General features: G+C 45.6%; 3 protein-coding genes across 5 annotated transcripts in view; 1 reads left to right on the top strand and 2 right to left on the bottom strand.

Annotated features, from left to right (window-relative positions):
- LOC144484122 (uncharacterized) overlaps positions 1-1341 on the top strand; it is a 64913-nt gene extending 63572 nt beyond the window's left edge. The window contains exon 7 of the mRNA XM_078202672.1: positions 757-1341. Coding sequence (XP_078058798.1) covers positions 757-1294 — 538 coding nt within the window. The 3' untranslated portion in view covers positions 1295-1341. The remainder of the gene's footprint in view (positions 1-756) is intronic.
- LOC144484092 (uncharacterized) overlaps positions 1-25761 on the bottom strand; it is a 407989-nt gene that overhangs the window by 51393 nt on the left and 330835 nt on the right. The gene's annotated exons all lie outside the window — the stretch shown is intronic.
- On the bottom strand, positions 7310-8167 carry LOC144484121 (uncharacterized). The gene has a single exon (XM_078202671.1). It carries the CDS (start codon positions 8066-8068, stop codon positions 7310-7312), a length of 759 nt encoding a protein of 252 aa, XP_078058797.1. The 5' UTR covers positions 8069-8167.

The raw sequence follows: 25761 nt of genomic DNA, 5'->3' as shown, positions 1-25761 counted from the left end.
TCCAGGTCAGGAAGCAGTGAGTAGGGGTCTGCCACTCAGCATCAATCAGCACCTTCAGGAGAATTGTGAGGGTGTATATTAGATACAGCCGAGTGAGAGCAGAGGGAATATGTGAGATTGAGGTTTACAACTTTTGGTGAACAAAATAGGAATGAATGTTCAACTGAAACTAGAATCGTGTGTTCTGAATTTCTCTGCTGTACTGACAGTGCTGACTTTTCTAAATTCCTTTTACAGGTTTTGAGAAGGAGAAGATTTGCGATAGAAATCTGAAACCAAACGTCACACCGAGACCTGACACATTCACTCGATTCAAAAGGACCTGAATATCATCGCTCTTTCAGTTTCGAATTGAGTTGAAGTATGTACAGATGGAGGGCGTTGATTGGATCATTATATGAGTGTGTATGAAAAAAGCGTGTATAAAGAAATGGTGTTCTGTCTGCGTCAAAAGGTTTAAATATGTGACTGGAAAAGCATCGAGAGACACAGATCTGAGTGAGAGTGTACCAGCGAACTGACTGTGGAAAGACCATTAACCAATTACACACCCTGAAATAAATATCACACCATTCACAGGGAGGAGAAACCGTACTTGCTTTGTGTGTGTGGACAAGGCTTCAATTGATCATCAAACCTGGAGAGACACAAGGACACCCGCGCCATGGAGAAACCGTGGAAATGTGGAGATTGTGGGAAGGGATTCAAAGCCCCATCTCAACTGGAAATTCACCGACACACCCACACTGGGAAAAGACCTTTTACCTGCTTTGAGTGTGGGAAGAGATTCACTCAGTCATCACACCTGCAGACACACAAGCGAGTTCATAGTGTGGAGAGACCACTCACCTGCACTGAGTGTGGGAAGGGATTCAAGGATTCATCTACCCTGCGGACACATCAGCGAGTTCACACCAGGGAGAGACCGTTCACCTGTGCTGAGTGTGGGAAAGGATTCACTCAGTTATCCAACTTGCTGACACACCAGCGAATCCACACTGGAGAGAGACCATTCATCTGCTCTCAGTGTGGGAAAGCATTCACTGAGTCATCCTGTCTGCTGACACATCAACGCAGCCACACCAGGAAGAGGCTGTTCACCTGCGCTGAGTGTGGGAAGGGATTCACACGGTCACCTCATCTGCTGACACACCAGCGAGTTCACACTGGGGAGAGGCCATTCACTTGCTCCGTATGTGGGAAGGGATTCACTCAGTCATCCAACCTGCTGACACACCAGCGAGTTCACAGCAGGAAGAACCCATTCACCTGCTCCAAGAGAAGGATTCATTGAGTCATCCAGTCTGCTAAAACACCAATGTGGTCGCACTGGGGAAAGACCTTTGATGTGTTTTGTGTATGAGAAGAGATTCACTGATTCATCCAACCTGCTGAGACACCAGCAAGTCCACATTGAGGAGAGGCCATTCCCCTGCTCTGAGTTTAGGGAACGTCATCAGTCATCCAACTTGCTGACACACCAACAAGTTCACACCGATTAGAGACCTTTTCTTTTTAATCACAGAATTCCTACAGTGCAGAAGGAGGTCACTCGGCCCATTGAGTCTGCACCGACCACAATCCCAACCAGGCCCCACTCCAGTAAACCTACACATTTACCCTGCTAATCCCCCTGACACTAAGGGGCAATTTAGCATGGCCAATCAACCTAACCCGCACATCTTTAGAAGGTGGGAGGAAACCGGAGCACCCGGAGGAAACCCACACAGACACGGGGAGAACATGCAATCTCCACACAGTGACCCGAGGCTGGAATTGAACCCGGATTCCTGCCCTGACTATGGGTGTTAATTGAATAAATTGAGTTTAAGAATGGAGGGCTTTGATCAAATAATTATCTGAGTGTGTCTGAAGAAAGTATGTATAAAGAGTTGGGAGTTAAATGTATTCCAAGTAAAGATTGGTTCCAGTTTCTTCCTTCACCACAAGGCTGTCAGGATTATAACATGGTCACAGAGAATGTTTGTCCAATGGTGAAGTTTGGAAATTGGAGGAATGTATATTTCAGACAGAAGTTTACAGTCCCAGCAGCTTTTGTGAGAGATGAAAGCCAGTGGGAATTGTCAGGGTCTGATTACCCGCCGATGTTCTCGGAGCCTGAACCATACGACCAGTGGAAGAATGAAGTGGCGATGTGGACACGGGTTACATCCCTAACAATGAGAAAACAAGGTCTGGCCTTGGCATTGCCACTGTCTAACGAAAGGAAAATTGGCAGCAAAACATTTTCTGAGCTGGAAATCCACTGGTCGTATACTGATCAAGGCTTGGATCTTTTACTCGGTTTCATTGATGAGATTTACAAGAAAGATGATCTGATGGGTGCCTATGAAGCATAGTCAGACTTTGTCAAGTTTTGAATGAGGGTGTAAGTATATTTAGCAGATCTGGATATCACAAAAAAGACAGGATTGGAAAAGCACTAATAGGTGAATGAATCTCAGGAATGACGGGGGAACAGTTACCATGAAATTCCCCTGGTCGTCACAGTCCGGCACCTGTTTGGGTCAATGCACCTAACCAGCACGTCTATCAGAATGTGGGAGGAAACCGGAGCACCCGGAGGAAACCCACGCAGACATGGGGAGAACATGCAAACTCCACAGAGACAGTGACCCAAGCCAGTAATCGAACCCGGGTCCCTGGCGCTGTGAGGCAACAGTGCTAACCAGTGTGGTACCCTTCCATCCCAGAGATAAAGACAGCAACCAGTCTTAGAGCTACGCAAACAATTTTTAAATCTTTGTTAAAGATTAAAAGTCCCGCAAAAAGATGCAGGGGAGTTGATGAAGAGTATCTGAGGCTCATAGAACAAACTAATGCAAAGTGTGCAATGTGTGAAAAGTATTGAAGGATGCTGTCACATCTGATTGTAAAGCTGCCCTTGGCACATGACCTTAACAAGGTATTTCCATGGATCTAAAGGTATGAGACAAAGACAGAAATATTTCCATTCTACACATGATCGACATGGTGACCCAATTTAGTCTTTCTCCAATAATACATGGCAAGGACAAAAGGATGATTCTAGACCAAGTCATTGAGAAGTTGACAGGGACTGGACCTGGGGCACCAGCTAAGTTTCTGACTGATAATGGAGGGGAATTTGTTAATGATGAGTTTTGAGACGTGTGTGAAAACATGAACATTCTGGTCAGGAACACGGCAGCTGAAAGTCCTTTCAGTGATGGACTCTGTGAAAGGAATCACGCGGTGATCGATGAAATGCTGCAGAAAATCTCAGCTGATCAGCCAAACTGCAAGTTGATAAATACGATTCATGTAAAGAATTCACTTCAGATGGTTGGAGGGTAGAATCCCTGTCAATTGGTCTATGGGAGAAATCCCAAATTACCCTCTGTGCCGGGCGAACGCCCTCCTGCTTTAGAAGGGACGACAATTAGTATAAATTTTATTCATATTATCAGATTGTTTCACTAAAGTAAGTGCTCGAGCTAAAAAATTATTGTGGATCCTAGAACAGCGGTGTCTTATAATGTAATACTTTGTACATTTTTTTTCTTTGATTCATTGTGAAATATGTTGCTGTGTATTGTTCTGATCCTAATCAGGATTGTTAATGTTTAAAGAGAAACTCAAATACCCAGTGATTAACAAAGAATTGCACCACAAGATTCCACATTTTTAAACAAGAACAAAATTTATAAAACAAAATATTAAAAGCCAGCACTATGAACATAGCATAAGTCTTTCAATTATCAGATTATTTCATGAAGAGAATATTAACAACTTATTGTGGTTCTGAGGAGAGGGGTGTCTTTATATGTAATGCTTTGTACAAAAGGAGGAAAGTCACATTTTTTCTTCTTTGCTTTGCTCTGAAACATTATTTGTGTGAATGTTTTGTGATCCCGGTCGGGACAATTAACGTTTAAAGAAAATTGTGAACACCCAGTGATTAACTAAAAGAATTACATGAAAAGATTTAACATTTTTAAACAAAAACAAACTTTACTGTATATATAAAACAAAATAAAATTTAAGAATACAGCACTACAAACTGAATACTGTAATCGATAAAGACTTATGGTACAAACCTGTTTTTAACCTCACCCCAAAAGTTTCTTTATACTTAATGATGTCTTGAAAGTTCAATTCTGTTCCTGGGACTCTCAAAGGTATGCCAAAGCTCTGCAGAATTCACTTTAATTTTCCTCACTTTTCCAGCTATTCTCCAGGCTCCAAGATTTTATGGAGGGTCTTTCCATTAGCTTTTGGCTAAACAATTCTCCAATTTTCCTTTGAGACCTCAAAACTGTGGACTCCTCAGTCCAACCGTGGGCTTCGCTGCTTTCTTGCTGAGGGATTTAAACATTGGCAGCACCCCTGGTTCCTAATGACCCTCTAGGCTTCTGGTCCCACAGCTGGTTCGCAGCTGCTGGTCCCATATCTGATGGCCTCCAACCTAACTGCAGACTGCTTGCTTTCTGTGAGAAACACCCGGAATTCCAACCAGGGCTCACTTATCCCCGTGCTAACACATCTGTTGGAATGTCCGTTAGATATTTAGCTTCAAAGCTAAACCTTTTTTTCCTGAGGTCTGCATGAAGAATTCCGATCTGTAACAAAGACAGAGCAATAATTGTCAGACCCAAAGTCTCCAGGTCTCCAGCTAAAAGAGCCCAGCTGCCCTTTTACACTTCTTACCCTTCGAGTTTTGACATCTTAAACCAACATGGGCCACGCCTTGTGAATGTGAATCCCCTTCGGGTGTTTCTGTCAGATTCTCAGTGCGGGTTTTCCATTTACCTTAAATTTTTTAAAAAAGCAATTGTTGAACTAACTCATACTTCTAAAACATAGGAATTATGAAATTAGATCTTTGCAACACCTTCCCCATGAAGAAATGAAAAGTATCATCCTCGTATTATCCCATTTGAAACATTACAATGTAGACTCGAAAGATTGGCTCTTCTCTCTCCCCACAGATGCTGTCAGACCTGCTGAGATTTGCCAGCATTTTGTGTTTTTGTTTCAGATTCCAGCATCCACAGTATTTTGCTTTTAACAATGTACAACATGCTGTATATCTAAATAGTTGTGATCTTATCAAATGGTGAAGCAGGCTCAAAGAGCCAAATGGCCAACTCCTGTTCCAAAGTCTAATGTTTAATTACCTTATAACCTGCAATAGACATAATAATCCCCCCATTGTCCACTTCACATTCACAAGTCCAGCTTGGTAACAGCACACTGCTGGGTTCCATGTCCAGGAATCTCAGTCCACTGAAGATGGGAAATATTACTGCTTAGAGTGTTTTCTGACAGTTTTCTTCTTATAATAATTATCGTGCAAAGTTCCTCCTGCAAGAGGAGAGTCCTCATTGCTGTTCATCTGTGTATTTTCAACTTCAGTTTTGAAAACAGTCTGTTCAGAATGCACGTTTTGAACTTTATTTTCTTCCATGTTTGTAGTTCCTCCATTGTTTAAATCCAGAGAGAATATTCCAGTCAATTCCACATTGAAACTGTCTTCTTCTTGCTCTGTTGTAGCTGCAGCTTCATTTTTAATTTCATTTCCCAGAATCTCACATTCTGGATTCTCTTTTGGAGAGAGCAAGGTCAAAATGGCTTCTTTTTGTGTCAACAACTCTTTCCTTCATTGGACAAAATCTTCTTCAGCCAAACTGTTGTTAAAATGCATTTTATGTTCAAGCAAAAATGTTGACCATTCCCATTTGGAGACTATGTGATCTTGGGCTTCAGAAACGGAGGAATTGAAAACAAAAGCAGGGAGGTTACACTGATAGTTTCTAACGCTCTGGTGAGGCCACAATAGAACACTGAGCCCAGTTCTGGTCACCACACTATTGGAAGGACGTGAGGGTCCTTGAGAGGTGTAGAGGAGATTTACCAAAATGGTTCCAGGAATGAGGAATTTTATCCACAAAGCTAGGCTGAAGAAGCTGGGATTATTTTCCTTGGAGAAAAGGAGATGGAGGGGAGATTTGCTCGAGATGTACAAAATTAAAATAGGATTAAATAATGTGAGAAGGTAAAGTAATGTGAGAAGGTGAGGTGGCATGGTAGCACAGTGCTTAGCACTGCTGCTTCACAGCTCCAGGGACCTGGGTTTGATAACCAGCTTGGGTCACTGTCTGTGTGGAGTTTGCACATTCTCCTCGTGTCTGCATGGGTTTCCTCCGGGTGCTCCAGTTTCCTCCCACAGTCCAAAGATGTGCGGGTTAGGTTAATTGGCCATGCTAAAATTGTCCCTTAGTGTCCTGAGATGTGTAGGTTAGAAGATTAGCAGGTAAATATGTAGGGATAAGGGGGTAGGGCCTGGGTGGGATTGTGGTCGTTGCAGACTCGATGGACCAAATGGCCTCTTTCTGCACTGTAGGATTCTATGATAAAGCTGTTCCCATTAGCTGATGGTGCAAGGATAAGGATGCAGAGATTTATATATTCTTAGCGAGAGATGCAGGGGGATGTGAGAAAGGGCTGTTTTATGCAATGAGTGGGAATGAGCTGGAACTCACTGCCTGTGAGGGTGGTGGAAGCAGAGACAATGAACGATTTAACAAGGAAAATGGACCGACACTTGCGGGAAATAGAACTGAAAGGATAAAGGGATAGAACGGGGCAATGGGACTGACCGGTTTACCCCATGAGAATAATTCCAGAACTGAGAGTATTTAACCCTCTGAAAACGCCGGTGTTACTTTTCTCTGGAAAACTGAAGACTGACGGAAGTCTTCAAGATTATGAAGGGGTTCAATAATCCAGTACGGATTTAATGAGAAACCTCTTTACCAGCGAGTGGTGAGAATGTGGAACTCACCACCACAGCGAGTGGTTGAGGTGAACAGCATGAATACATTGAAGGGGAAGCTAGATACATACATGAGGGAGAGAGGAATAGAAGGATATGCTGATGGGGGAGATGGAGGGGGGTGGGTGGAGGCTCATGTGGAGCATAAATACTGACATAGACCAATTGAGCCGACTGGCCTGGCCCTGTGCTGTAGACTCACTGGAACAGAGACAAATGTATTTAATGTAGGTCTACTTGAAATGATAGGAGAACTAGGATTTACTATCCAGGATAAAATAAATGTCCTTCATCAGCTTGTGTGGATGATTTGTGGAAATGTGCTCTCCCAGCCCACTGGAAGCAAAGTTGTGAGAAAGACCAATCCAGCAGAGCTGGACCTTCTGATCCAGGATCTTCTGATCCTCCCAATTCACCAACTGTCAGAATGAATAGGGTTCAGTCCTGGGTGTGATTAACAGCAGCAATAACAGCAGAATCCAATCCCTGTCATCACTCGTGAACTCGCTGGTGGTTGCGCAGGTAGATTGACCGACTGAATCTCTTCCCACACTCAGAGCAGGTGAATGTCCTCTCCGCAGTGTGAAGACGCTGGTGTATCTGCAGGCTGGATGAATCAATGAATGCTTTCCCACACTCAGAGCAGGTGGGTGGCCACTCCCCAGTGTGAATCCGCTGGTGTGCCTTCAGGAAGGATGACCGACTGAATCCCTTTCCACACTCAGAGCAGGTAAACGGTCTCTCTTTGGTGTGAACTCGTTGGTGTATCCGCAGGCTTGATGAATCAAAGAATGCCTTCCCACACTCAGTACAGGTGAATGGCCTCTCCCCAGTGTGAGTGCGTTGGTGTATCCGCAGGTTGGAGGAGTGAGAGAATCCCTTTCCACAATCAGAGCAGGTGAACGGCTTCTCCCCGGTGTGAACTCGCTGGTGTGCCTGCAAGTGAGATAACCGACTGAATCCCATCTCACACTCAGAGCAAGTGAATGGCCTTTCCCCAGTATGAATTCGCTGATGTGTCAGCAGATCAGATGAAGTAGTGAAGGTCTTCCCACACTCGGAGCAGGTGAACGGCCTCTCCTTGGTGTGAACCCGCTGGTGTCTCAGCAGGTGGGATGAATGAGTGAATCCCTTACCACAATCACAGCAGGTGAATGGCCTCTCCCCAGTGTGACTGCGTCGATGGATTTCCAGCTGAGACGGGGATTTGAATCCCTTCCCACAATCCCCACATTTCCACGGTTTCTCCATGGTGTGGGTGTCCCTGTCTCCAGGTTTGTTGTTCAGCTGAGGTGGCCACACAAAGCGTCTGTACAATCTCTTCCTGGTGTAAATGGTGATGGTCTTTCAAACTATGTAACTGTCACTGGAACAGTCTCACCTAGATGTTTGTGTCTTTCCAGTGACACTGATGTTTAAAACTTTCTGAAGCAAACAGAACAGAAAGACATTTCTCCTTCTAGATTCAAAGGCTAATGATATTCAGATCCTGATAATCGAGTGACTCTGTCAATTCTTCACTTGATAGTTGATTTGAATTTTGTGTCTGCAAATCCTCCCCCTTTGAAGATCCTGTAAAAGAGGTTTACAAATTTCATCACCGTCAGTTAAGGATAGAATCTACAATTGGCAGTTGTTAATTTCTACGAAGCATTATTTTCTATCTTGTTCCCCGAAAGCTGTAAATAACTGTCCCACGCTCTTGCTGCATTACCTGGAGTATTGTGTGGAGCTTTTGTCTCCTTACTAAAGGAAGGATACGTAAGAACATAAGAAATAGGAGCAGGAGTAGGCCATCTAGCCCCTCGAGCCTGCCCCACCATTCAATAAGATCATGGCTGATCTGAAGTGGATCAGTTCCACTTACCCGCCTGATCCCCATAACCCCTAATTCCCTTACCGATCAGGAATCCATCTATCCGTGATTTAAACATATTCAACGAGGTAGCCTCCATCACTTCAGTGGGCAGAGAATTCCAGATATTCACCACCCTCTGAGAGAAGAAGTTCCTCCTCAACTCTGTCCTGAACTGATCCCCCCTTTATTTTGAGGCTGTGCCCTCTAGTTCTAGCTTCCTTTCTAAGTGGAAAGAATCTCTCCACCTCTACCCTATCCAGCCCCTTCATTATCTTATAGGTCTTTATAAGATCTCCCCTCAGCCTTCTAAATTCCAACGAGTACACTTGCAATAGAGGGAATGGAGCGAGGGTTCATTCAACAAATCCCTGGAAGGATGGGAGTTTCCTAGGAGGAGACTGGGTCTCTATTCTCTCAAAGTTTCGAAGAATGAGGGCTGATCTTCTGTCACTCAACTGAGTTGAGGAGGAACTTCTTCACACGAAGGGTTGTGAATCTGTGTAATTCCCTGCCCAGTGAAGCAGTTGAGTCTACCTCATTGAATGTTTTTAAGGCAAGGATAGATAAATTTTTGAACGGTAAAGGAATTAAGGGTTATGGGGAGCGGGCGGGTAAGTGGAGCTAAGTCCACAAAAAAAAAATCAGCCACGATCTTATTGAATGGCGGAGCAGGCTCGAGGGGCCAGATGGCCCACTCCTGCTCCTAGTTCTTATGTTCTTATAATAACTCCAGATGTATCAATGTTGTTATGATCCTTATGAGTACAATAACCTTAAAATTAACATTCCCAGCCAAACCCATTGGAATAAAGCAATGAGAAAGATTTCACCTTCTAATAAATCTTGCGATAATCAAATTAAAATCAACATCAATGAATCATGCATTAAGAGACAAACAGTATTTGAATAGACAGGATAAATTTGTCTTTAAATATCTCAGACAATAAAAACAGGTTCCACAAAATCACAAACATTTCCCCCTCAGTATATTTGTCTCTAATTCCAGTTCCAGAGTCCCACAACTCTCTGTATTTCCCAGGGGGAGAAAGAAAGTGTTTTACTCACAGCTGTTGTCCAGAGGATGAAGTTTGAGTCTGTGGTGAAGTTTGAGTCTGTGGTGAAGTTTGAGTCTGTGGTGAAGTTTGAGTCTGTGGTGAAGTTTGAGTCTGTGTGTGAAGTTTGAGTCTGTGGTGAAGTTTGAGTCTGTGTGTGAAGTTTGAGTCTGTGTGTGAAGTTTGAGTCTGTGGTGAAGTTTGAGTCTGTGTGTGAAGTTTGAGTCTGTGGTGAAGTTTGAGTCTGTGGTGAAGTTTGAGTCTGTGTGTGAAGTTTGAGTCTGTGGTGAAGTTTGAGTCTGTGGTGAAGTTTGAGTCTGTGGTGAAGTTTGAGTCTGTGTGTGAAGTTTGAGTCTGTGTGTGAAGTTTGAGTCTGTGGTGAAGTTTGAGTCTGTGGTGAAGTTTGAGTCTGTGGTGAAGTTTGAGTCTGTGTGTGAAGTTTGAGTCTGTGTGTGAAGTTTGAGTCTGTGGTGAAGTTTGAGTCTGTGGTGAAGTTTGAGTCTGTGTGTGAAGTTTGAGTCTGTGGTGAAGTTTGAGTCTGTGTGTGAAGTTTGAGTCTGTGTGTGAAGTTTGAGTCTGTGGTGAAGTTTGAGTCTGTGTGTGAAGTTTGAGTCTGTGTGTGAAGTTTGAGTCTGTGTGTGAAGTTTGAGTCTGTGGTGAAGTTTGAGTCTGTGTGTGAAGTTTGAGTCTGTGTGTGAAGTTTGAGTCTGTGGTGAAGTTTGAGTCTGTGGTGAAGTTTGAGTCTGTGGGTGAAGTTGGAGTCTGTGTGTGAAGTTTGAGTCTGTGGTGAAGCTACAAACAGAAGCTGTTCTGTTTCAAATCAAACTGCGGGACTTGGAAGAAAATGATGGGAAGATTTTACAAAGTCCCCTCCCCCACTCCCTCAGCTGGCAGCCCAGCGCGCAGGCGCAGAGAGCGCTGCTGAGCCGAGCTGTCCGGAGCAGGCGCAGAGAGCGCTGCTGCGCCGAGCGGTTCGGAGCAGGCGCAGAGAGCGCTGCTGAGCCGAGCTGTCCGGAGCAGGCGCAGAGAGCGCTGCTGAGCCGAGCGGTCCGGAGCAGGCGCAGAGAGCGCTGCTGAGCCGAGCTGTCCGGAGCAGGCGCAGTGCGGCTGCCGCCAGCGGTCGCTCTCGATCTCTTTTTGGAGCAGCAGCCGCCGCAGAGAGAGGGGGGAGGGGGAGATCGCCGAGCGGCTTCTCGCTCTGGCCGGAGCCGCCAGCCGGTTGCCTGGAAACCGTGTCTGGAGGAGGTTCAGGGGGGAGGGGAACAATGGGTGGGGGTGGGGCTCCCGGGTCCGCGCACCCGGGCCTGCGCCATGGAACCCCGACACGTCACTGCGGAGCCGAGCAATTTCTATTGGCTGATTCAGGCAGCGCTCCATTGTGACGTCTCAATGCGGAAGTTGGTCACTGAGCTTCAGATTAAACCTTCCACTTGGATTTGAAAAGACTTCGGCCATCAGTGAGTGGAAAAGCAGCAACACACTGCCACACCCGAGTGAGAGTGTTCCAGTGCACTGACTAAAGAGCTGTAACCAGTTACACAGCCTGAATAAATATCACACCATTCACAGCGGGGAGAGACTGTACCCGTGTTCCGTGTGTGGACAAGGCGTCAACTGATTGGCCACCCAAGGGAGAGGCAAGGACACCTGCACCATGGAGAAACCATGGAAATGTGCAGACTGTGGAAAGAGATACAGAGCCCCCTCTCTGCTGGATGCTCATCGGCGCAGCCACACTGGGGAGAGGCCATTCATCTGCTCTCAGTGTGGGGAGGGATTCGCTCTGTTGCCCAGTCTGCAGTCACACCAGCGAGTTCACACTGGAGAGAGACCGTTCACCTGCTCTCAGTGTGGAAAGGGATTCACTGTGTTATCCACTTTGCAGAGACACCAGCGAATTCACACTGGGGAGAGGCTGTTTATCTGCTCTCGGTGTAGGAAGGGATTCAACCAGTTATCCAATCTATGGACACACATGCGAATTCATACTGGGGAGAGGCCATTCATCTGCTCTCGTTGTGGGAAGAGATTCACTCGGTCATCCGACCTGCGGACACATCAGCACGTTCACACCGGGGAGAGGCCATTCACCTGCTCTCAGTGTGGGAAGAGATTCACTCGGTCATCCGACCTGCGGACACACCAGCACGTTCACACCGGGGAGAGGCCATTCACCTGCTCTCAGTGTGGGAAGAGATTCACTCGGTCATCCGAGCTGCGGGCACACCAGCGAGTTCACACTGGGGAGAGGATGTTCACCTGCTCTCAGTGTGGGAAGAGATTCATTTGGTCATCCGACCTGCGGAGACACCAGCGAGTTCACACTGGGGAGAGGCCATTCACCTGCTCTCAGTGTGGGAAGGGTTTCAGTCAGTTATCCACCCAGCAGAAACACCAGCAAATTCACACTGGAGAGAGGCCGTTCACCTGCTCTCAGTGTGGGAAGAGATTCACTCAGTCATCCCACCTGCGGAGACACCAGCAAGTTCACACTGGGGAGAGGCCATTTACTTGCTCTCAGTGTAGGAAGGGTTTCAGTCAGTTATCCAACCTGCAGAGACACCAGCAAATTCACATGGAGAGAGACCATTCACCTGCTCTCAGTGTGGGAAGGAATTCACTCAGTTATCCCACCTGTTGAGACATCAGTGAAGTTACACTGGGGAGAAACTGTCCACCTGCTCAGTGTATAAAAAGTGTTCAGAATTTCATCACAGCTGCTGAGGCACCAACAAGTTCACAGGGGTTGGATTCTGCTGTTATTGTTTCTGCTCTCAGTTACATCCAGGACTGCATTTTGTTCATTCTCACAGTTAGTCAATGGGGAGGGTCGGAGGGTTTCTTTCTGCTGGACTGGCCGGTCTCACAACTTTGCCTCCAGTGAGCTGATGCTCTTTGAGTCTTGTTGCGAATACCTTGTTTTAAATTTCACACGGATCACAGAGTGACCGGGTGTGAGGAAGTTCAGAGATATTTAGTCAGCATTTCTGTTTGAAACTCCCCCAGATGCCCATCCAATTTCCTTTGTAATTGTTTATTGTCTCCACTTCCTCCACCCTCGTAGGCAGCGAGTTCCAGGTCATTACCATTCGCTGCATCAAAATATTCGTCCTCACATCCCCCCCTACATCTCTGACCTGAAACTTTAAATCTGTGTCCCCCCTCGTCCATGTCCCATCAGCTAATGGGAACAGCTTTTCTTTGTCCACCTTATCTGCACCTGTCAGAATCTTGTCCACCTCTATCAAATCTCCCCTCAACCTCCTTTGCTCCAAGGGGAAACAACCCCAGCCTGACATTGACAATAAAGAACAAACTAACAGAATATGTTAATACCTGAAATCAAATGGGATTGTTGAATTTTTGTTTTAAAGATATTGTGAATATATTGTCCTGGACAATAAAGGAATTGGAATAACTCACCTTGGGAGTGGTTGAATGGAATATGTCAATCTGGTATCCACCTACAGTCCTGTGAAAGTCTGGAATGTGTAGCTGGAAATCCCTCCCTAACAGCACTGTGGGTGTACGTACACCTCAGGCATTGTAGCAGTTCAGGAAGGCAGTGTTGGGGTTGACCATGTCCGAGGCAGCTACATACAGCCACATATTCTGTTATAATTGAAGGACTGCAGATTGAATGTGAGGCATTATGGGACTGGACTATCTTGACCACATTCCTGTGACTGCTCAGTTACTGCAATCACGGACCATTAAAGCTGCTTAGCAGGGCCCTGACAGAGAACCTGGTGAGAATATTTACTCAGAATGAGTTAGAATTAAACTTATTCCAGGACCGGCTGGTGTTCAGCGGCTGAGATTCCCGAATCTGTGAAGAGGAGGTCTGACCAATCAACAAACAGTGGCAGATAGTTGGTTAAGAAGTTAAAAAGCGTTCTCAGGCATTGTTTAAATTATTTTATCCCAAATTTGTGATAAGAACTATGAGGGATATGTGACCCGTTAGTCGGTGAAGTGGCGGTATACTCCAAGTAGCACTGGACTGAAAAGCAGACCTCTGAGAGTAGATTCTAATGGTTATAAACTGACCCAAGCATGGCCAGTGAAAAATCAGAACTTGAGTGGGGACCGGACAGGTCTCTTACCTGCTATTTGGAAACTAAGAACAAGAAACTTATCGATAAAATTATTAGAGAATAGAGCCAACATTTCGAGTCTGGAAGACATTTCATAACAGCTCTTATAAAGGGTCATCCATACTTGAAACATTGGCTCTATTCTGTCCCCACAGATGCTGTCAGACCTGCTGAGACTTTCCAGCATTTTCTGTTTTTGTTTCAGATTCCAGCATCCGCAGTATTTCACTTTTATGATGAAATTATTAGTTCTGATTGGAATCCCCACGACCCTCCTGCAAAACAGAGGGAGTGGTGGCAAAAGGGGAAAAAGGATGAGGATGATAAAGTCTGGGTTCTGATTCTCCGAGCCCATGTAGAATCAACAAAATGAATGAAGCAGTTTGTAAAGAACAGAAGTTACCCATCCCTAACAAAAACTGATCAAATAAAAATAATTAGGTTATGGAATACAACAAAAAAATTAAGAAATGAAGTTTACAATCGAGTTTGTTTTGATTTTTAAACTTGTGTAAAGTGGTATTATTGTGGGCCAATTTTTTTCTGCTCACTCCCCATCCCTTTAGGTTCTGTAGAAAAGTTAACCCTTTCAGCAGACAATTCATTTGTTTTCAAATCATCTGAAAACTCGTGTCTATTTTAGTTTATAATTGAAGATTTATGGGAATTGGCTAAGATAGGCTTTCGGCACTTTTAAAGTATAAAAAAGTGGTCTTGAGAAGGCAATTTGGTAGAGAGAGGTGGAGGGAGATATGTTTACAGAGAGGTGTGGAGAGCTGTTGGTTTTACAAGTTATCCATGTTTTCGGAGCGGTCACTTCATGTCCTGGTCTGAGAGGGATGGAGAGAAGTCTGTTCAATTGTTAATGTTAAACTTTCTCTATTAACTGTTAATCGATACTTTGCCTTTTATCGTTCTGACTTGTTACATTTTTAATGGTTAATTAAATTTCTGAATTCACCAATTAAATTGTTCTTTCTTGCCATATGGTGAAGACACTGGAACCTGGTGTGATTTACGATTAGGGAGGTTATTGTAAACAAGAGAACCCCATAAATCTTAGTTCAAATAAATCAAAGTTCTGACAAATTGAATGTTATCCTTTATTACGAGAGAAATTGAACAGAGAAGTAAAGATGTTCTGCTTCAGTTACACAGGGCGTTGCTGAGACTGCATCTTGAACACTGGGTGCAGCTTTGTCTCATAGAAACATAGAAAACTACAGCACAAAACAGGCCCTTCGGCCCCACAAGTTGTGCCGAACATATCCCTACCTACCTATAACCCTCCATCCTATTAAGTCCCATGTACTCATCCAGGAGTCTCTTAAGTTCGCCTCCACCACCACTGACGGCAGCCGATCCCACACGCCCACCACCCTCTGTGTGAAAAACTTCACCCTAACATCTCCCCTGTACCTACCCCCCCAGCACCTTAAACCTGTGTCCTCTCATAGCAGCCATTTCCACCCTGGGAAAAAGCCTCTGAGAGTCCACCCAATCTATGCCTCTCAACATCTTATATACCTCTATTAGGTCTCCTCTCATCCTACCTCTCTCCAAGGAGAAAAGACCAAGCTCCCTCAGCCTATCCTCATAAGGCATGCCACTCAATCCAGGCAACATCCTTGTAAATTTCCTCTGCACCCTTTCAATCTTTTCCACATGCTTCCTGTAATGAGGCGACCAGAACTGAGCACAGTACTCCAAGTGGGGTCTGACGAGGGTCTTATATAGCTGCATCATTATCCCCAGAGTCCTAAACTCAATCCCTCGATTGATAAAGGCCAGCACCCGATTCGCCTTCTTAACCACCTCCTCCACCTGCGGGGCCGATTTTAGAGTCCTATGGACCCGGACCCCAAGGTCCTTCTGATCCTCTACTGTACTAAGAGTCTTTCCCTTTATATTGTACTCCTTCATCCCATTTGACCTGCCAAAATGGACCAGTACGCATTTATCTGGGTTGAAGTCCATCTGCCACTTCTCCGCCCAGTCTTGCATCCTATCTATGTCCCTCTGTAACTTCTAACATCCCTCCAGACTATCCACAACCCCACCAACCTTCGTGTCGTCGGCAAACTTACCAACCCATCCCTCCACTTCCTCATCCAGGTCATTTATGAAAATGACAAACAGCAAGGGTCCCAGAACAGATCCATCTATTCATAATTGAAGATTTATGGGAATTGGCTAAGATGGTCTTTTGACATTTTTAAAGTATAAAAAAGTGGTCTTGAGAAGGCAATTAGGTAGAGAGAGGTGGAGGAAGATATGTTTACAGAGAGGTGTTGAGAGCTGTTGGTTTTACAAGTTATCCACGTTTTTGGAGCGGTCACTTCATGTCCTGGTCTGAGAGGGATGGAGAGAAGTCTGTACAATTGTTAATGTTAAACTTTCTCTAGTCACTGTTAATCGACACTCTGTTTTTTATCTTTCTGACTTGTTACATTTTTAATGATTAACAAACTTTCTGAATTCACCATTTAAAGTATTCTTTCTTGCCATATGGTTAAGACACTGGAACCTGGTGTGATTTACGATTAGGGAGGTTATTGGGCGGCACGGTAGCACAGTGGTTAGCACTGCTGCTTCACAGCTCCAGGGTCCTGGGTTCGATTCCCGGCTCGGGTCACTGTCTGTGTGGAGTTTGCACATTCTCCTCGTGTCTGCGTGGGTTTCCTCCGGGTGCTCCGGTTTCCTCCCACAGTCCAAAGATGTGCGGGTTAGGTTGATTGGCCAGGTTAAAAATTGCCCCTTAGAGTCCTGAGATGCGTAGGTTAGAGGGATTAGCGGGTAAAATATGTGGGGGTAGGGCCTGGGTGGTATTGTGGTCGGTGCAGACTCGATGGGCCGAATGGCCTCCTTCTGCACTGTAGGGATTCTATGACATTCTATTCTATGACATTGTAAACAAGAGAACGCCCATAAATCTTAGTTCAAATAAATCAAAGTTCCTACAAATGGAATGCAATCCTTTATTCTGAGAGAAATTGAACATAGAAGTAAAGATGTTCTGCTTCCGTTATGCAGGGCGTTGCTGAGACTGCATCTTGAACACTGGGTGCAGCTTTGTCTCCTATTTAAGAAATGATACAAATGCATTGAAAGTGGTTCAGAGGAGGTTTAATAGATTGCTTCCCAATTCTTGACCCTCACAGGATAAATTTTGTCCGATTTTCCTTGTCTTCAGCTCTGACAAAGGGTCATCCTGACTCAAAATGTTGTCTCTATTCTCTCTCTACAGATGCTGTCAGACTTGCTGAGATTGTCCAGCATTTTCTGTTTTTGTTTCAGATTCCAACAACAGCAGAATTTTGCCTTTATACCAATTCTTGTTAGATAAGGGAATCAAAAGTATCGGGTATAGCACGAGAATGTGGAACTCCACACAAGTAGATCAGCCATGATGTAAATAAATGGTGGAGGAAACTCAAAGGGCCAAATGGCCGACTTCTGCTCCGATGTCGAATGTTGGTCACAAATTCCTGAGAATTGTGAAACAAGGCTGGAAGATTCACCTTGCTTGTGTGAGTGGGAAAATGTCCAGGAGAACCATCACTGTGAAGGACAGTTCTGGGATTAAAGGTTGCCAGACTGGAAAAGGAAAACAATGGAAATAAACCCTTGGGGAGTGAAGAATCACTTTGGGCTGGTTTTTGGAGAAAGAGTGTGAACATTCCAAGGCAGGGTAAAATATGACCATTGAGTGGGATATTTAATGGTGTTAAGAGTAAAAGGGCAAAGTTTAATTGTACAGTTTAAGGGCTATGTTCCCTATAAAAAGTGTTTAATCATTGTTGCTTCCAGTTTGTTGGAATAAACATCAGAAAACTTGAAGTTTTGTCGTGTGAATCTTTAATTTGTTTACTGGGTTTAGAATTCATTTTTTAAAAATTGTTGATTGTCAGAGATGTTAACAGTTCATTTAAAGCCACACGTTTCGACGTCCCATTTGAGCCTGTGGCACCTTTCGGTCTCTCTATTGCTGGTGTCAATGACAGCCAGGCGACGGAGCTGAGGGCTGAATTTAGCTGAGAATAATGGGGCCTACGCCCCAGTTGGGAAACTGCCCTGGGCGTCGCACTAATTGAGGGACAGGGAGGTGCTGGAGGACTGAGTGGGAAATGGGCCTCCAACCAATTGTTATATCGGTCACTCAGAGCTAAAGAGAAACCCGTCTCTTTAAATACAGATACAGGGAAGAGGCTGCACTGAAATCTGTCCCTTTTAACCTGCACAGAAGCAGGAGGCTGAGAATGACAGGCTGCAGGAGGAGTCCATTCAGCCCATCGTGCCCCTGCTATCTCTTTGAAAGGACTCTCTGATTCATCCAACTGCTCTGTTCTTTCCCCACAGCCCTGCAAATTCTTCCCATTCAAGCCTTTACCCGTTGGAAAGATTCTATTGAATCTGCTTTCAGGCAGATCAGAACACCTCGCTGTGTCAAAAAATAAAATAAAATCTCATCTCCCCCTCTGGCTCCTTTGCCAATTACCTTAGAGGGAGTCACTTTCTGTTAAAGAGCCTGCCAACCCCTCTCACCTGCTTTCCCGAAAGTGCATCAATATAGTCAGAAAAAGTCCAGCAAAATCAAATTTTTACTGATAAAAGTTTATTAATGAAACAGAACTTGGTTAAAAACAAACAGAAAATGACTTGAGGATCAAAGACAACCAGAGTAAAAGGATGTTCACAATGTTCTGGACACAAATGGTTTCTCTTTAATTCATCTGTAGCCTGTTCCCTGCCCTCTTTGTGGAACACCTCCGCTCAGTCCACAAGCATGACCCTGACCTTCCGCTCGCCATTAGAATTCACCACCTTGTTCTCACACTCACATTTCTGTCCTCGGCCTGCTGCAATGTTCCGGAGAAGCCCAACACAAGCTGGACAAACAGCCCCTCATCTTCCGATGAGGCACTTTACAGCCTTCTGGACTCAGCATTGAGTTCAACAACTTCACACCCTGAACTCTCTCCTACATTTTGATTTGTTTTTTATTTGCCGAGTGCCAGTCTGTATCTTGTTTTCATGTTTTTTTGCTTCCAGACAGAGCTGTCCTTTATTCTACCATTAACACTTACTCTGGGCCAATGCTTTGTTTCTTTACGATGTGGAGATGCCAGCGTTGGACTGGGGTAAACACAGTAAGAGTTTTAACAACACCAGGTTCCTGTTGGACTTTAACCTGCTGTTGTTAAACTTCTTATTGTTTCTTTACAACAACCATTACCTCTCCCTTTGCCTTTTGTTCCGGGACATTTTTGTCATTGAATCTCACCCGCCCTCTAACCAATCCCTGACTTTCCCTTTTGTTCTCCCTGCCCCTCCCCCCTTTCTCAGCAGCATCAAACCCATCACATTTCTCCCTCTCTTTAGTTCTGAAGTAGAGTTACATTGGACGTGAAACATTAACTCTGTTTCTCTCTCCACAGATGCTGCCAGACCTGCTGCGTTTTTTCAGTTCTTTCTGTATTTATTTTAAATCTACCTTAGTCGTAGGAAAAGCACTCTTTACTATCCAGGATAAAAAAATGTCCTTCATCAGTTTTTGTGGATCATTTCAGTGGAAATGTGCTCTCCCAGGCTCAAAGAGCATCAGCCCACTGGAAGCAAAGTTGGGAGACTGGCCAGTCCAGCAGAAAGAAACCTTCCGACCCTCCCACTTCACCAACTGTCAGAATGAACACTGTTCAGTCCTGGATGTGATTAACAGCAGCAATAACAGCAGAATCCAACACCAGTAATCACTTGTGAACTCGCTGGTGTCTCCGCAGGAGGGATGAATCACTAAATCCTTTCCCACACTGAGAGCGGGTGAATGGCCTCTCCCCGGTGTGAACTCGCTGGTGTTCTCGCAGGTTGCATGAATCACTGAATCCCTTCCCACACAGAGAGCATGTGAACGGTTTCGCTCCGGTGTGAACTCGCTCATGTTTCCGCAAGTTGGATGAAGTTCTGAAGCTCTTTGGGCAGTGAGAGCAGGTGAACAGTCGCTCCTCAGTGTGAATGCGCTGGTGGGACACCAGATCCTGAGACCTTTTGAAGCCAATCCCACAGTCAGAGCATTTAAAGGGTCGCTCATTGGTGTGAACTCGCTGGTGTTCCCACAGGTAGGATGATGTTGTAAACCTCTTTGTGCAGTGAGAGCAGCTGAATGGTCTCTCCTCAGTGTGAATGCACTGGTGGACCAACAGTTGGTGAGAGCTTTTGAAATCTTTCCCGCAGTCAGAGCATTTAAAGGGTCGCTCATTGCTGTGAGTGACTTTGTGTCTCTGCAGGCTGGATGACTGAGTGAATCCCCTCCCACACACTGAGCAGGTGAATGGCCGCTCCCTCGTGTGAACTCGCTGGTGATTCCGCAGGTGGGATGATCTTCTAAATGTCTTTGAGCAGTGAGAGCAGCTGAACGGTCTCTCCACAGTGTGAATGCGCTGGTGATCCATCAGATCCTGAGACCTTTTGAATCCGCTCCCACAGTCAGAGCATTTAAAGGGTCTCTCGCTGTTGTGAATGACGTTGTGTCTCTGCAGGCTGGATGACCGAGTGAATCTGCTCCCACACTCGGAGCAGGTGAACGGTCTCTCCCCAGTGTGAACTTGCTGGTGTCTCAGCAGATTGGATGACAGAGTGAATCTCTTCCCACACACAGAGCAGGTGAACGGCCACTCCTCGGTGTGAACTTGCTGGTGTTTCCGCAGGTTGGATGATGTTTGAAACTGCTTTGTGCAGTGAGAGCAGCTAAACAGTCCCCCCTCAGTGTGAATGCGCTGGTGTGACAGCAGGTGGGATGACCTTCTAAACCTCTTTGGGCAGTGAGAGCAGCTGAACGGTCTCTCCCCGGTGTGAATGCGCTGGTGGGACACCAGATCCTGAGACCTTTTGAAACCAGTCCCACAGTCAGAGCATTTAAAGGGTCTCTCATTGGTATGAGTGAGATTGTGACTCAGCAGATTGGATGACCGAGTGAATCCCTTCCCACACACAGGGCAGGTGAATGGCCGCTCCCCAGTGTGATTGTGTCGATGTGTTTCCAGCTGAGATGGGAAACTGAATCCCTTCCCACAGTCCCCACATTTCCACAGTTTCTTCCTGGTGCGGGTGTCCTTGTGACTCTCCAGGTTAAACAATCAGTTAAATCTCACACAGAACACGGGTACAGTCTCTCCCCGCTGTAAACGCTGCGATGTATTTTTAGGCTGTGTAACTGGTTGAAGCTCTTTCCACACACAGTGCACTGGAACACTCTCACTCGGGTGTGTGTGTGTCTTGGTGCTTTCCAGTCACACTGATGTTTAAACCTTCTGAAGCAGAAAAAACAGAAATATTTCTCCTTCTGGATTCAAAGGTCGATGATGTTGAGGTCCAGATGAATTGAGCGACTGTCAGATCTTGATGTGATGTTTGGTTTGGGATTTCCGTCTATGGATCTTCACCTTCTGATATCCTGTAAAGGAGTTGCAGCAGAAATCACCATCAATACAGAATCAAAATTCAGAACGAAAATTCAAGTTTCTGAGGAACATTCTTTCCCCACTCATTCCCCTAAATCTGTAAGTTGGTTAAGATACAGGGGGTTGTGATTGGTCATGTTCTTGACCTTGCTGCCTGTGAGGGGAGTCAAGCAGAGATGGTCAGTAATTTTGAATGTGATTGGATGGGTGCTGCAGGGTTACAGAATGGGACCCACTCCAGACTGACAGAATTGCTCGGCAGGGACTGGAGTTGTCCAATGAACTCCTCCTGTGCTGTAATGACTCTGACTGGAAATATATGATGTAGCTACAGTACTATATTACAAGACTAGAAATAATAATAAATGTACTTTATTGCAGAACCATCCGATATTTATCACATAACAACACTGGTCATATTTCTGTCCTCAGAGTTTTAAAGCACAGCAAGAGGCCCTTTGGTCCATCGAATTTGTGCCAGCTCTCAAGCATCGATCTGTTCTAATCCCACCTTCCACCATTTGGTCAGTAGTAGCCTTGTAAGCTATGGTATTTCAAGTGCTCATCTAAATGCTTCGTAATGTTGAGCGTTCCCACCTCTACCACCCTTTCAGGCAGTGAGTTTCCAATTCCACAACCCTCTGGGTGAAAATCTTTTCCCTCAATTCCCCGCTAAATCTCCTGCCTCTCACCTTAAATCTGGAAGTTGACCCAGCGACTAAGGTTACTTGAACTAAGGGTTCATATTTTTGTCCACCCCAATCAGGGCCCCCTCAGCCTTCTCTGAATGAGGGAGAACAATTCCAGCCTCACCAGCCTCTCTTCATGGCTGAAACTTTCCAGCCCAGGCAGCATCCTGGTGAATCTCCTCTGCACCTTCTCTAGAGCAATCACATCCTTGCTAAAATGTGGCGATCCGAATTGCAGACAGTACTCTCGCTTTTTATACAGCTCAATCATAACTTGCTTGCTCGAATATTCTATGCCTTGGTTAAAAAAGGCAAGTATCCCATATCCTTCTGAACCACTTTATCAATTTGTCCTACTATCTTCAGGGTCCTATGGACATGCGCCCCAAGGTCCCTCTGGTCCTCTGTACTTCCTGGTGTCCTATTGTTCATTGTCTATTCCCTTGCCTTGTTCATCCTCCCAAAACGCATCACCTTGGACTTTAGGGGGTTAAATTACATTTGCCACTGTTCTGCTCATCTGACCAGCCCGTCCATATCCTCCTGTAATCTAAGGCTTTCCTCCTCGCTATTTACCACCAATTTTTGTATCATCAACAAACTTACTGATCGAACCCCCACATTCAGGTCCACAGGAAGCTCCACGCGGCCATTGATACAAGGCCCGGACTCTGATTGGCTGGAGGACCAGCGCCCATCCGGTCCTCCACACGTTGCCATTGGTCAATCTGCCGCATATAGATAATGAGAGGGCGGAACCCGAGCCCACGTGGGGGTGGGCGGGGCTTTGACCGCCAGCCGCGCTGAGCTGGTGTCTAATCCGCAGTGTGCTGCTTCTGTAACCAGTGATATTGCTGCCAATGGGACACTGTGTGCTGGGAACGCCCCTCTAAGTCATTGTGACGGCACAATGGAGCCCTGCCTGAATCAGCCAATAGCAATCACTCTGCTTCGCGGTGACGTCTCCGGGTTCAGGCGCACGGACCCGGGAGCCCCGCCCCCACCCATTGTTCCCCAGTCTGTACATTCCACACATTTTTATTCATTTGTGGGACACGTCCCTGGCTGGCCAACATTTATTGGGGTAACATTTATTGCCCATCCCTTGAAACCCTTGGAGGACATTTGCGAGTCAAACACATTGCTGTGGCTCTCGAGTCACATGTAGAACAGGCCCAGTAAGTATGGCAGATTTCCTTCCCTGAAGTACATTTTAATGCACTTAGATTTCCAGATGGCATTTGATAAGGTACCACATCAAAGGTTATTGCAACAAATAAAAGCTGTGGGGATAACATACAATCACAGAATCCCTACAGTGCAGAAAGAGGCCATTCGGCCTATCGAGTCTGCACCAACCACAATCCCACCCAGGCCTTACCCCCATTTCCCTACATATTTTACCCACTAATCCCTCTAACCTGCGCATCTCAGGACTCTAAGGGGCAATTTTTAACCTGGCCAATCAACCTAACCCGCACATCTTTGGACTGTGGGAGGAAACCGGAGCACCCGGAGGAAACCCACGCAGACACGATGAGAATGTGCAAACTCCACTCCGAGCCGGGATCAAACCCAGGTCCCTGGAGCTGTGAAGCAGCAGTGCTAACCACTGTGCTACCGTGCCACCCCATCATATTGGCTTGGATAGAAGATTGGATAGCTAGCAGGAAACACTCAGCATATGTAGGTCGTTTTCTGGTTGTCAAGATGTAATGAGTGCTGTCACAGGGTATAGTGCTGGGGCTCCAACGTTTTACAATTGATATAGATGACTTACAAAGAACAAAGAAAATTACAGCACAGGAACAGGCCCTTTGGCCCTCCAAGCCTGCACTGACCATTCTTCCCAACTTAACTAAAACCCCTATCCTTCCGGGGACCATATCTCTCCATTCACATCCTATTCATGTATTTGTAAAGACGCCCCTTAAAAGTCACTATCGTATCTGCTTCCACTACCTCCCCCGGCAGCAAGTTCCAGGCACTCACCACCCTCTGTGTAAAAAAACCTGCCTTGTACATCTCCTTTAAATCTTGCCCCTCGCACCTTAAACCTGTGCCCCCTAGTAATTGGGTCTTCCACCCTGGGAAAAAGCTTCTGACTATCCACTCTCTCTGCCTCTCATAGTCTTGTAGTCTTCTATCAGGTCGCCCCTCAACCTGCACATTCTCCTCGTGTCTGCGTGGGTTTCCTCCGGGTGCTCCGGTTTCCTCCCACAGTCCAAAGATGTGCGGGTTAGGTTGATTGGCCATGCTAAAAATTGCCCTTAGTGTCCTGAGATGCGTAGGTTAGAGGGATTAGTGGGTAAATATGTAGGGATATGGGGATAGGGCCTGGGTGGGATTGTGGTCGGTGCAGACTCGATGGGCCGAATGGCCTCTTTCTGTACTGTAGGGTTTCTATGATTCTATGATTCTCTGTCATTCCAGTGAGAACAAACCAAGTTTCTCCAACCTCTCCTCATAGCGAATGCCCTCCATACCAGGCAACATCCTGGTAAATCTTTTCTGCACCCTCTCCAAGCCTACACATTCTTCTGGGAGTGTGACGACCAGAATTGAACACTATATTCCAAGTGCGGCCTAACTAAGGTTCTATAAAGCTGCAACATGACTTGCCAATTTTTAAATTCAATACCCCGGCCGATGAAGGCAAGCATGCCGTATGCCTTCTTGACTACATTCTCCACCTGCATTGCCACTTTCAATGACCTGTGTACCTGTACACCCATATCCCTCTGCCTATCAATGCTCTAAAGGGTTCTGCCATTTACTGTATATTTCCTATCTGTATTAGACCTTCCAAAATGCATTACCTCACATTTGTCCAGATTAAACTCCATCTGCCATCTCTCCGCCCACGTCTCCAACCAATCTATATCCTGCTGTATCCTCTGATGGTCCTCATCGCTATCCGCAAATCCACTCACCTTTGAGTCGTCCGCAGACTTACTCATCAAACCAGTTACATTTTGAGGGACCTTGTCAAAGGCCTTACTGAAGTCCATGTAGACAACATCCATTGCCCTACCCTCATCAATCATCTTCGTCACTTCCTCGAAAAACTCAATCACTTTAGTGAGACACGACCTCCCCTTCACAAAACCATGTTGCTTCTTGCTAATACGTCCACTTGTTTCCAAGTGGGAATAAATCCTATCTTGAAGAATCCACTCCAATAATTTCCCTACCACTGATGTAATGCTCACCAGCCTGTAATTCCCTGGCTTGTTCTTGCTACTCTTCTTAAACAAAGGAACAAGATTGGCTATTCTCCAATCCTCTGGGACCTCCTCTGTATGTGGAGATGCCGGCGTTGGACTGGGGTAAACACAGTAAGAAGTCTCACAACACCAGGTTAACGTCCAACAGATTTATTTGGTAGCAAATGCCATTAGCTTTCGGAGCACAGCTCCTTCGTCAGGTGGAGTGGGAGATGTGCTCACAAACAGGGCATACAGAGACACAAACTCAATTTACAGAATAATGATTGGAATGCTAATCAAGCAAATCAATGCTAATACAGCTCATCAAATCTTAAAGGTACAAACAATGTGAGTGGAGAGAGCATTAAGCACAGGTTAAAGAGATGTGTATTGTCTCCAGACAGGACAGCTGGTGAGATTTTGCAAGTCCACCTGACGAAGGGGCAGCGCTCCGAAAAATAGTAGCATTTGCTACCAAATAAACCTGTTGGACTTTAACCTGGTGTTGAGAGACTTCTTACTGTGTTTACCTCCTCTGTAGCCAGTGATGATACAAAGATTTCTCTCAAGGCTCCAGCAATT

Source organism: Mustelus asterias, unplaced genomic scaffold, assembly GCF_964213995.1.
Source record: "Mustelus asterias unplaced genomic scaffold, sMusAst1.hap1.1 HAP1_SCAFFOLD_92, whole genome shotgun sequence".
In the NCBI taxonomy this organism is placed as follows: domain Eukaryota; kingdom Metazoa; phylum Chordata; class Chondrichthyes; order Carcharhiniformes; family Triakidae; genus Mustelus; species Mustelus asterias.
The sequence above is the reverse complement of the archived record's forward strand: the minus strand, read 5'-3'. Positions and strand labels throughout refer to the sequence as shown.

What these genes read in the sequence shown, in the direction of transcription:
- LOC144484121 (XM_078202671.1), bottom strand. Translation starts at nt 8,068, where the DNA reads ATGGAGAAACCGTGGAAATGTGGGGATTGTGGGAAGGGATTCAAATCC.